The 11,380-nt window shown below is 39.5% G+C and overlaps 1 protein-coding gene across 10 annotated transcripts in view; it reads right to left on the bottom strand.

The window, feature by feature from the left end:
- Positions 1-647: 647 nt before the first annotated feature.
- pou2f1b (POU class 2 homeobox 1b) overlaps positions 648-11,380 on the bottom strand; it is a 36,993-nt gene continuing 26,260 nt past the window's right edge. For all 10 annotated transcript variants that reach the window (XM_072914485.1, XM_072914489.1, XM_061971074.1 and 7 more), the window contains 4 exons: positions 10,854-10,947; positions 10,449-10,785; positions 10,273-10,361; positions 648-7,174 (listed from right to left, as the gene is read on the bottom strand). In XM_072914485.1, coding sequence (XP_072770586.1) covers positions 6,927-7,174; positions 10,273-10,361; positions 10,449-10,785; positions 10,854-10,947 — 768 coding nt within the window. In that variant the 3' untranslated portion in view covers positions 648-6,926. The remainder of the gene's footprint in view (positions 7,175-10,272; positions 10,362-10,448; positions 10,786-10,853; positions 10,948-11,380) is intronic.

The following is an 11,380-nucleotide window of genomic DNA, read 5'->3' as shown; positions in this document are numbered from 1 at the left end:
TATCACAGTCAACATTGCACAATCATTGGTACTTTAACATGATCTCATTACATTTCACCTGGAATGGCTTCAGGACAACTCTGTAAACTTGAGTCGCATTGTACATCACCGGAGAGTTCTGAAAATGGCTGTGCACCAACGCTTCCCCATCCAACCTGATGGCGCTTGAGAGGTGCTGCAAAGAGGAATGGGCGAAAATGCCCAAAGATAGGTGTGCCAAGCTTGAGGCATCGTATGCAAAAAGACTTGAGGCTGTAATTGCTGCCAAAGGTGCATCAACAAAGTACTGAGTAAAGACTGTGAATACTTAGGTACATGTGATTTTAGATTCTTATTTTTAATACATTTGCAAAATGTCATTAAAAAAACGTGTTTCACATTGTCATTATGGGGTATTGTGTGTAGAATTTTGAGGACAAATTTATTTATTCCATTTTGGAATAAGGATGTAACGTAAAATGTGGAAAAAGTGAAGCACTGCGAATACGTTCTGAATACAATGTATGGTCTATTATTCGGTTCGACAAAAGGTAAAATTGTAATAAAAAATTTAGTTTCGCTATGTTGCTAAAAATAAGTGTCTTATATTCGGGTGAGTACAAACAGGTCTATTCTATGAGTTTGAAAGCAAAAAACAGGCAAGGGCATGTGAAAACACTTGAAAATGGTTTAATGATGTTTACAACAAAAGAGAACTGTACATTTACAGTAAAAGATTATTTATATACGTGTATAAAAACAAAAATACAGCAGACAAATGCATCAAAACCTACTATGTATCCTGATTCACATACTTAAAACTCCTACACAATCTTTCAGTTCAGTTGTTTTTTTGTTTTGTTTTTTTTAGTTCTTTTTTTTTTCTCTTTTGTTTGTTTGTACTCGAAAGAAACTCAGTGTTTTTAGTCCAAGATGGAAACTCTACAAGAAGAGTTCTCTTATGAAATATTAGACTGCAGAGTAAGAAAAAAGGGAGGGAAAAGTGGGGAAACATTCCTTTAGATGAGCCCAAGTGTCCACTGTGAGTAGTTATTGGTTTACACAATGCCTTTTTTCAAGATACACAGACATATTATGTACATGTTTGCCTTTTTTCTTTTTCTTTTTTGTTAAATCCTTTGGTCAATTGGGCTGATATTGCGGGCACACACCCAAAAACATATAAAAATATATTTTAACCTAGTAAGACAGCTCTGCTATTAGTTCCATGCTGCGACACAGAGAGAGAAACAAATACAACAAACAGACTATTATTAATATTATTATTCCACACATTTTTCTCAGAAATATACCAAAATATACATCTAACCTTTGGAATTACTGAGGCTTGGATTTAAAAAAAAGCCAGTGCTTGTCTCTTAATACACATGCTGCTGCAGGGTGGAAGAAGGAAGAGAGAGAGACAGAGGGATATCTTTGGTATCTGCATTTTGTCCAAAACAATAACAATCATAACAAAAAAATACAAATATTTGGAGAGTTTTGCTTTGGGATAGATAGCGCTTTGTGAGGAGTAAAGCAAAGTGTCACCGAATGATCCCCCGCCAAGTTTTTGTCGGTGGGGGAGGGAGATGCATAGTGTCACAGTTGATCAGTCTGTAGTGAGTAAGGGGAGGGTACAGCAGTGAAAATGTAGTGAGTACGGGATGCGTGTCATTCCTGGAAGGGAGGTGGGGAGTGTGCGAGAGGCAAATTCCTTGAGACGGCGAAGAAGCATGCGTATCCCAGCAACAGCACTCAGACAGACAGACATGGAGTCCTGAGTGCACAGGATCAACCCTCAGTGTGTATTAACAAACAATCACCCGGCGACCACCAACCCGTCGAAGAAGCCCCTCCCTGCACCTTCCCGACGTCCTCCCACCCGCAGGCACTGAAAAACCGCAGCACCAAAACATTCGCATGCAGGCCAAAGCTGAGAAAGTGGTGAGTGTGGTGAGCGTGATGGGGGTGCAGGGTGGGCGGCGGGCTCATGTACAATCAGTTACAAGTCTTTGGTTAATGTTGTTACCACGGTGGGGAGTGGGGTGTTAAAATTGCAGGGTCATGCGTGCACTAGAAAATAAATAGGATTGTCAAACTTAAAAAAGGTTAGGTATAGAAGGACAGTGGGCATTTGGTGAAATAATGGCAGGGGGTTCCAAACTTAGGGTCAGGGCCAAAAATGGGATCGCCATTGTCCAATTTCTTGAAAAAAAATTGTGTTTGTTTATTAGTTTATGTACATTCAAAGTTTGGGAAACCCCGCCCCAACTCAAAAAGTGTTCAAGAAAGTGATAAAACATAGGCAAGTACTGGTGAAATAAGCGGGCTTTTCTGACGGTCAACAAGAAATCTTATTAAAAGTAGGTTAAAAGCAGGTTCACTCAGTTTCGAGTTAGGAATGAGGTATACTGGTGCGCCACATTTCCTCTTTGTCCAAACTAAAAAAAATAAAATAAACAAGCGTGGAGTGGGTTTACCGAGCCACCGGGAAAGGTGCGTCATGTGATCAAACTGAAGTGTTTGAAGCAAAAAACTAGCGCCAGTCTGCAACCGCTAAATGAGGTTAAAGAGATTACGAATATAATTTGGGGAAACTAATCAAAACTTGCAATCTGTATGCTTAAAAGGGTAAGGGTGGGGGAGCCTGTTTCCTATTAATGTTTTATAAAGTACAAATCAGGGCTGTCAAAGTTAACGCATTAACTCATGTGATTAATCATGGCATTAATCATGTATAAACACAGGCCGGTGATCAGATCATTGCATATGCCAGTGCAAAGATGAGTGAGGAGACAGACTTGAAAATGTTGCTTCAAAACCCAGACGGGACTTCTAGATAAAACTGTTACCAAATGGGAACTATGCAATTAGTTGCAATTTTAATCAAAAATCACAAGTGTGTTTGATCTGTTTAAAAAAATAATAGTTTCACAGCACTAGTTAAAATACAATATGATTAAAATAGGAGCTATTTTTACATACTGTAATGATCCTGTATAAGATGGGTCAATTTATAATCTACAGATGTATACACGTAACAGCGGGGCACCTTCAACTTCCCCCTATACAAGTTAAAGCTTTTCTACCTGTCGCTCACACAATCCAATTTGCAAACAAATACGCTAATTTGGAAATAATGACGATCAGTAAAGTCTAGTTATAAAAGCGTTGTCGAGCTGTTAAAAACATTGATTCAGGAAAAGATTCCTTTTACGTGTCTTATATTCGGGTTAAATGTTTTGGGGCTTTTTAGTTTTTGGCGCCCTAGGCTTCCCACCCCTGCTTCAAGCCCCATTAGCGGTTTGCAGATCGTGTCTATTTCCTACGATGCTCACTCACACACACACCTGCTAGAATTACTAGTAAAGCTTTGCTTACAGGCATTGTCCGAGCCACACTTAAAAAAAAAACAACAAAAAAAACATAGGTAGCAATGTAAGCATCCGGCACCCCCCATCTCCTAAAAAATGCCCATAAGTACACTGTATTGTTTTCAGTGACAATGCACCAGGCGACACAAAGCGTGAGGTGAAATTTGCCTCAGTCAAACACGCACACATACACGCACAAACACTCATGCTACAATGCAACCATGTCGTGTACGTAACAATAAGGCATAAATGATAACGTTTTTGTCAAACTAAGAAAGCCAGTGATCTTGCCCTCTCATAATATACAAAACAGTTAAAGGCATAAAGTAAGAACAATAAAACCCCAAAAAAACAATGATTGTTAAAGACATCACAGCAAATCAAGTCCAAAATGACTCAACCAAAAATATTACGATATAGTTTTTAAAAACAAAAAGCACAATATTACAAAATAAAGATACTTCAGAGTCTCCGCTTTACCCCAACCAGAGGACCTGTGCATCAGGAGCACCCCCTCCTGTTAGATAGACACATGTTATCATAGACCGGGGCACCCGCCACAGTATAGAGAGTCATGTTGTTTTTCAATTTTTGGTCTTAAGAGTTTAAAATAAAAAAGGTTTTTTGCAACAATAGAAAAAAAAATGCATTTTTGGGAGATTTTTTTGAGTCATAAACACTACATTCAGTTTTGACATACCGGTTCAAATATAAAATATGGATATCTTACACATGTTTATATATATATATATATATTTATATGTATAGAATTAGGAAAAGAACTGTTCTGATTCTTAGGTCTTTCCTCAAGATAAATATTTTAGTAACATCTTATGGTGCCCCATGGCGAGCGCGCTTGTGTAACTACAAAAAACGGCGCCCAAACAGAACTGGGTTCCATTGGTGCGTTGACCATACGGCAGGCAGAGCTGCAAAGAGAAAGGCTATTACTTTGGCAAAAAGGATCTCAAAAAAAACAACACCTCAGAAGACAAAAATTAAATAGTAGTACTCGAAATAGCAGTAGTTGTCCTTTTATGTTCGGGTCCTATATCGCGGTATAAATGACATTACTTATTATACATTCCACACTGTTCTGTACACAGAAATGTCGAGGAAAAAAAAGAAAAAAAAAGGTGAACCTTATGTTTTAAGTGCTGCTGAGGTATATTCAGTCACAATTAGAAAGAGAAAAAGAAGTAGGTACGCAAGAGGATCTCTGGCTGCCCCAGTGATTTCCTAATGATTTGTTAGTTAAAAGAAGGAGCAGCAGAACGACGACGCCATTGTGTGGAGTTTGGCTGAATGTGTGGCACATAACAGTACTCAGCCCGGTGAGTCCTAGAAACGAGGCCGGAGCGTCTTTGGAAAACATTTGGGGCGCAGCAAATCTAACATGCTGGTTCTGAACAGTAACGATGATCAGACAGGATCTGTGTGTAGACTAGGGGTGGGCATTTGATGGTCAATCATCAATTAATGGGATGGGAGAACCTCTTGGGATGTTCTGAATGCCGGAAAATGGTGCCAAAGACGACAGATAAAGTTCAACTTTCATATATTATTTTCTTTAGACAGTTGAGACTAAATCAACAGCGCCTCTGCAGGTTGCACTCCGTTTTAACAAAATCGCCTCATGGCACGATTAACCAATTCCACATAAACGAATGGAAATTAAATTGAGGCAAGGTCAGACATAAAGTTGACGTGGAAATTCTTCAGCTTTGGAGGCAGTACCAGAGCTGGAACAGAAAGGGTATTACGCAATGTTGTTGTCCGTCTAGTATTTTAGATGCCGATGTCAGTTATTCGACTGCAATATATAAAAAACTTGCTATATAAAAAGCACAATTGCCGAAATATCCCGCTAAAAGGCATGGGTGAATCTAGTCTGAGGTTACGGTAACTACAATGCCCACTCCTGGTGTTGACAGCAGATCCTTCCAGTCGAACCACAAAACCCGCTCTTGGCAGGACGTGCTAATAAAGCTATTAGTAAAGCATGGCGGAGGCCTCTTAACATGCTAGCATTTCATTCACCCATCCCATCCCCAACCGCACCTGATCAAGAATAGCAGGTACTGACATTAGTAAGCAGCGTGAAGAGATCATGTGATCAGCAACATGAGTGCTGGGACAGGCACGGGCCGCTACTGAGGAAAACCACTTTGGTTCAAGCTGTTGTCATATGGCTGAAAGTACTAAAACCCAAATAAAAAAAAGAGGGTGTTTTTCCTGCTTTACTGACGTCCAAAAGCTGCTACTTAAATGGTTCAACGCCATCAAATGGCTCCAAAAATTAAAAAGTGTTTGATAAGTAAAACAAAAAAACTCAGCCATTCCCTATTTTTGGTCAATTGTGCTGCCAATTACCGTAAATTAACCGTGAAAGACTTTATAAAAAAAAAAAAAAGGTCTTTGGAAATAAATCTAAATATTGCATTTCTATCTTCCGCTGACAATGAAGAGAGCTTCTGTTCATAAATATATCAACTAGACTAAGTTACACCGACAAATATTTTTGGTATAATGTGAAGTACACAGTCACTCAAGTGGCTGCAGACACAATGAAAGAAAACAAAAAGGTAATTCCTCCCACAACAGCTCACCAATCCAGTTTTTTGGTACAGATACTGTGCACAAGTAGATACGACGGTACTACCATTACAAAGAAACAGAAGGAAGAAAACAAACATTTAGCCAACATTTAGTGTGGTGACCACACCCCCTGACGGGTGGTCTTAGCCCAGACCACTGAGTCTGGATAATTTGGTTACTTAGGTCTCAGCTTCATACTGAGCTTTTACATACGAAACAAACACACCACTCCACGTTTTTAAAGCTCTTAAAGTTTTCAGTCATTTTCTATCAGTGTCTACAATCTGCACCATTTTTTTTTTTTTTTTTTTTTTTTTTTTTACAGAAGCCCCCGAGGCAAAGTGTAAAAGTCAGTGTTTCCAGAAAGAGAAACTCGTAGAGACCCGACTGGTCTCCTTAAAGCAATGATAACCTTTATATCGGCCACTTATTACTTGTTTTTAAAGCGTTACAACCACAAAAAAAAGTTAATTTACTGTAGTATTAGACTTACAATTCGGAAAATGTAAAAAAATTACAGGAAAGATTAAAAAAACAAAAAACATTTTTGATATATATGTCAAGGCCTGTCCAACAAAAATATAAGTAAAGGGGATTAGTGATGACGTGTATTGTGAAGTTAGTAAGTTTAGAGTAAAATCCAACATTTTTGGTTAGAAAAAGAGTGAAATAGGACATATATACAAAATGAATAGGGGGGACATTTTCTTCCTGGCTACTGCTTGAGATAGGAGGAAAAATGTCCAAATATCACAAAGAGAACCAAAATCAAAAAGCCCAACCTGGTGAGGTTGTTTTTTGGTAAAAGCAAGGGGACCAAATAGTAGTAGTTACAATGGAGCGGATGTGTGTTTTCGTTAGTGAAGCGCAGAGCCCAAATCAAACCGCCTCCCTATTTCCTGCGCGGCATGAGGAAAACAGTGCGCCGCGACTAAAGAAAACAGGGCGTTCTTTCGGGATGCAGTTAGGGACTCACTGCGCCTTGGAGGCAGTGGCAATGGTCGTGGCGGCTTGGTGGTGAGAGTCGGCGGTGACCTGCAGACCGCCCCCCCCGGCTGATACCAGGCTGACCGGGTTGCTGGTGAGCAGCGACAGGTTCTGGGGGTTGAGAAAGAGCGGCGTGGTCACCAGGTTGTGTCCATTGCCGGCAGAGGTGTTGGCAAACAGCAGGTTGCTTCCGTCCAGAGACGTTAACGGGATGGTGCCGCTCGATGCCAGGGCTGTGGAGAGACGGGTGCGTTTTTTAGCAAGAGAACAAATGGACATGCAAGTTGCCTCCAATGGTTATAAACAGAAGTGTATTAATTACTATTAATTAATTACAGAACAACATTGCATTTTAGAGCTGCAGCTATCGATTATTTTATCTGTGTTGACCCTGCGATGAGGTGGCGACTTGTCCAGGGTGTACCCTGCCTTTCGCCAGAGTGCAGCTGGGATAGGCCCCGGCCCCCGTAACCCTGAGCGTGACGAGCAGTAGAAAAAAGATGGATGGTTGGAGTAATCTATCGATTGATTGATCAGATAAAACACCCTTAATAGCCAAAAGGCCTATTTTTGAGAATAAGAGTGAAATAAACAACTTTTCTTCTTGCAAAAACTTAATTTTTTTTAAAATAAATGCACATCCTCAACATTGAAATTACGGATGGACAATATAAAATCTATATTGTGACATATATTGAAGCCTCCTGCAATAACGATATATATCACAAAATATTATTTGGTATGTAAATAACAGTAGAATAATTTCAAAATGCTTCACAAAGGCTCCTAACTTGGCTGCTGACATATGCAGTAACATATTGCATCAATTCCATTTTCATTATTTTCTCATTATTTGCTAATTTCCTGTTATTATCTGGTTACTTTCTGTTGTAACATGGTTCTATCTACACATAAGTTAAAATAGTCTAAGAACTTATTCTTCTGTTTGATACTATACATCTGTTTTGCGCGATACTAAAAATTTGGGTATCGATACAAGTTTTATACTTAACATTTTCAACATCATTGAATGATTCAGTTTTTGATCGCGATTATAATCAAACAAAAAAACAAAATGGCGGTGTAAACACATCGATTAAATATTTAAATTATTTCCTACCATAGGCTCTGATTTAAATATTTTGGTTTTTGCTCTTAAAGCCCTCCAGTGTCCAGGGACTTATTTCCTGACTTTGTAAACAATAACAAAAACGACAAATGATTTTTTTGTAGTAAAAAAATATCAATCTAACCACTATGGTATCGACCTAATACTATACTACTTGGTATAGTTACTGTCGATATTTGTATCAATTTGACCATCATGTTTACATTCAAGACCAAAAGCTTTCAGTTAGATATCCGCCTACGGTGTGTACGGTAGTTTAACATGTTTAGCTATTCCTCGTCCTCCTGGAATGATTTGTAAGAAACTGTTTTTTTGCCATGAGGCGAGAAGATTGCTGACGTAGAAGTGACTTTGCACTATGGAAGGACGTTAGCCACTAGCGAAGACGCTACATTGCATTGAAGACGCCTTAGTTTGTCGCTGTCAAATTTGCGTACACGGCTAGAATGTATCATCAACATGTATTACCACGATATAACGATAGTATTAAAAGTTCTATCGTCGGCCAAATTGAAGTAATATTGCCATAATTGGTTGTTAAAAGTACAATTTCCTTTTAAAATTGCACTTAACAAGTGTGCATAATTTAATAAACACAATACAATTAAAACCTCTCAGCTGTTTACTGCCACACAGATGACGGCACCCACACATTATCACTGTCATGTGCGCTCTATTGCGTCGGCCGTACAGAAACTACGTCCACGTATTTAAAATACCTGGCACTCTATGTAGACCGTATTTTATTCATTATTATTAGTTACACTAATAAAGGATAAAATCACAGCAACAGAATATAAATCGAAGATTTTTCCCATCAATTAATCGTTGCAGCCCTATCGCATTAAATCACATAATTTTGCGACAACTTTTCCTAGGTGCTCATTATTCCTGACACGGCATCAACATCAGTGGACAAGATGCATTTGTGTAATGTTAACGCACCAGTAATGCCAACACCAAAATATATTTTTAAGCCAAGTGTTGGTGATGTAAACATGAAGAGCAGCATGTTTGTGTGAGCATTGCATGATGGTGTGGTGTTCAGAGCCAAGCTAAGAAAGCCCATGTCTGGCAAAAATCAACAAACTTGCTGGATACATGTGTTTTAAGACATTTAATCCTTGAATTATCTTGTGCTAATAGCATCTTGAAACTTATCATTGCATTTTGTTAAAAAATGGACTAATCTGTGCATTTAAATAGCTTACGGTAATAGAAAAATACACATTTTTGACTGAATTGTTTAAGAATACGTTGAGCCTTCAGTGATTCAGTCATTGAATTGGAAAACATTGGTTATTGTTTCGGATATTGTTGAATTATCATACAATTAAAGTTGATTATTCAATTGCAATTATTTTCTAATAAAGTCCAACTATTACTTTTAAGACACAATATACACGTATAGTCCATCTATACGTATTAGTTGACAACTGCAGAGAGCACCTGGCGTCTTTTTTGTGTGACCCGCCAAGGTTAAGGTATGCGCATGTTTATTAAGATGTCAGCTGTAGTGTAATCTTTCAAATTAAACATTTTATAAGTTTGAGCTTACTGGCTGCACGGCTCTAAGAACATCCAAATGTCTCTTATGCTTATCCTAGGTTTTATTTATCATAGCAATAAAACGTTGCTCCATCACAAATAGTTTGTCAACTGCATGCTTTTACAAGAGAACAATATTGAAGTACAAACGTTCTTGCCCTGAAGCTGGAGACAGCTCGTGTCCAACAGCTGACCTTTTCTCTGCATTTACATATTCATTGATTCTGTATTTTTAATGAGGCAGGATTGTAGAGATGTCATTTTAATGAGGTGATTAAACTTATGGTGGAAGGCGAAAACACCACCGGACACACATTAAAAATCCGAGCAGGGGTATTAGGAGTTAAAAATGTGTCCTGAAGGGGGTTTTAAATGAGCTTTCATTATGCAAGGGAATAGATTCATCTTAACACCGTGGTGGAATGTCCTTTTTCCTTCATGTGATGTAAATATTCAGAAACGGCTCACTGGTAAACGTTTTAATTGATTTGATATTTTATTAATTTATTCAATTAACAACCGACCCTAAGGGTAGAAACCAGTGGAGGGGCTTAAATAAATGTTGGTAATGAATGTTAACAGGCTTGTGCTTGGTTTGTTGTCTCATTCTTGCATTGATGAAGATTGTACAGTAACGGCTGCGATGATACACACCTTGGATAGTAGCCAAGGTGCTGTTGCTCATGAGGGCAGGACTCAGAGCGCTGCCGAGGCTACCGGGAGCCAGACTCAGCAGGGCACCACTGGAAACACACACCAGATCATCACTGACATTAACAATGGAAGAAAACAGCTGAGGTGATCCTTTAATTGTTGTGGCTAGTACTTACCCTGGAGTGAACTGGGAGGAGGCCATCAGTCCGGGGCCTAGCCCAGCCGCGGCGGCCATGGCGGCGAAGCTCGCGCTTGTGGGCAATTGGGTGACCCCCTGAAGCGCTGCCGACAGCCCCGGACCGGCCACCATCACCTGGCCCGACCCGAGGGTGGCGGTGCCTATGGATGTCGGTGCCTGGGTGACGATGGCCTGCGCACCGATTCTATTCATCGCTGCGATGGTGGACTGACTGGTCGTGAGGGACGGGCTTAGAGACGGAGAGCTGGTTACCGTGGAAATTACGGGTGTGGTGGAGATGACGGATGCAGTGTTCGTGGCCCCAATTGTTGCGCCTTAGAAAGAAGGTGGCCATTAGGGTTTGGGGTATTAATGTTTTTTTTTTTTTTACTTGACAACATACCTGTGAAGGTTAAACCGGAGACGCTGGTGCTGGTAAGAGGCATTATTGAGTTGACAGTCAACGTGGTGGGCGTGTTTATAGCCGTGCTGGCCACCTTCAAAAAAGGAAAACCGCACATAAACCAGCAGTGGTTATGGAAACAGAATAACTGCAATAGAACCTCAAAAGTTGAGCAGATTTTGTTCACAAAAGAAAATCATGCCAAGTTTGCCTCAGAGTCAGACTATTGAGGCAACACGAAGGAGTTTGCAGAGCAACACTGTCGTCTAGTGGCGTCTTAAAAGTATTGCCGGTCTTGCAATTGGAAGTGTTTAAATATCAAATGCACTCATTTACTTCACTTTAAAGTACCAGTAGAATGGAAAAAAACAAGTGGCTTCTATATTGAAGCTGTTATCATATAATATATATATATTTATATTTATATTATTAGGGGTGTAACGGTACGTGTATTTGTATTGAACCTTTTCGGTACGGGGGTTCCGGTTCTGTTCGGAGGTGTACCGAACGAGTTTCCACACGGACAT

This window comes from Nerophis lumbriciformis, linkage group LG13 (genome assembly GCF_033978685.3).
Source record: "Nerophis lumbriciformis linkage group LG13, RoL_Nlum_v2.1, whole genome shotgun sequence".
NCBI classification, from domain to species: Eukaryota; Metazoa; Chordata; class Actinopteri; order Syngnathiformes; family Syngnathidae; genus Nerophis; species Nerophis lumbriciformis.
This window is presented reverse-complemented; position numbering and strand designations above follow the sequence as displayed.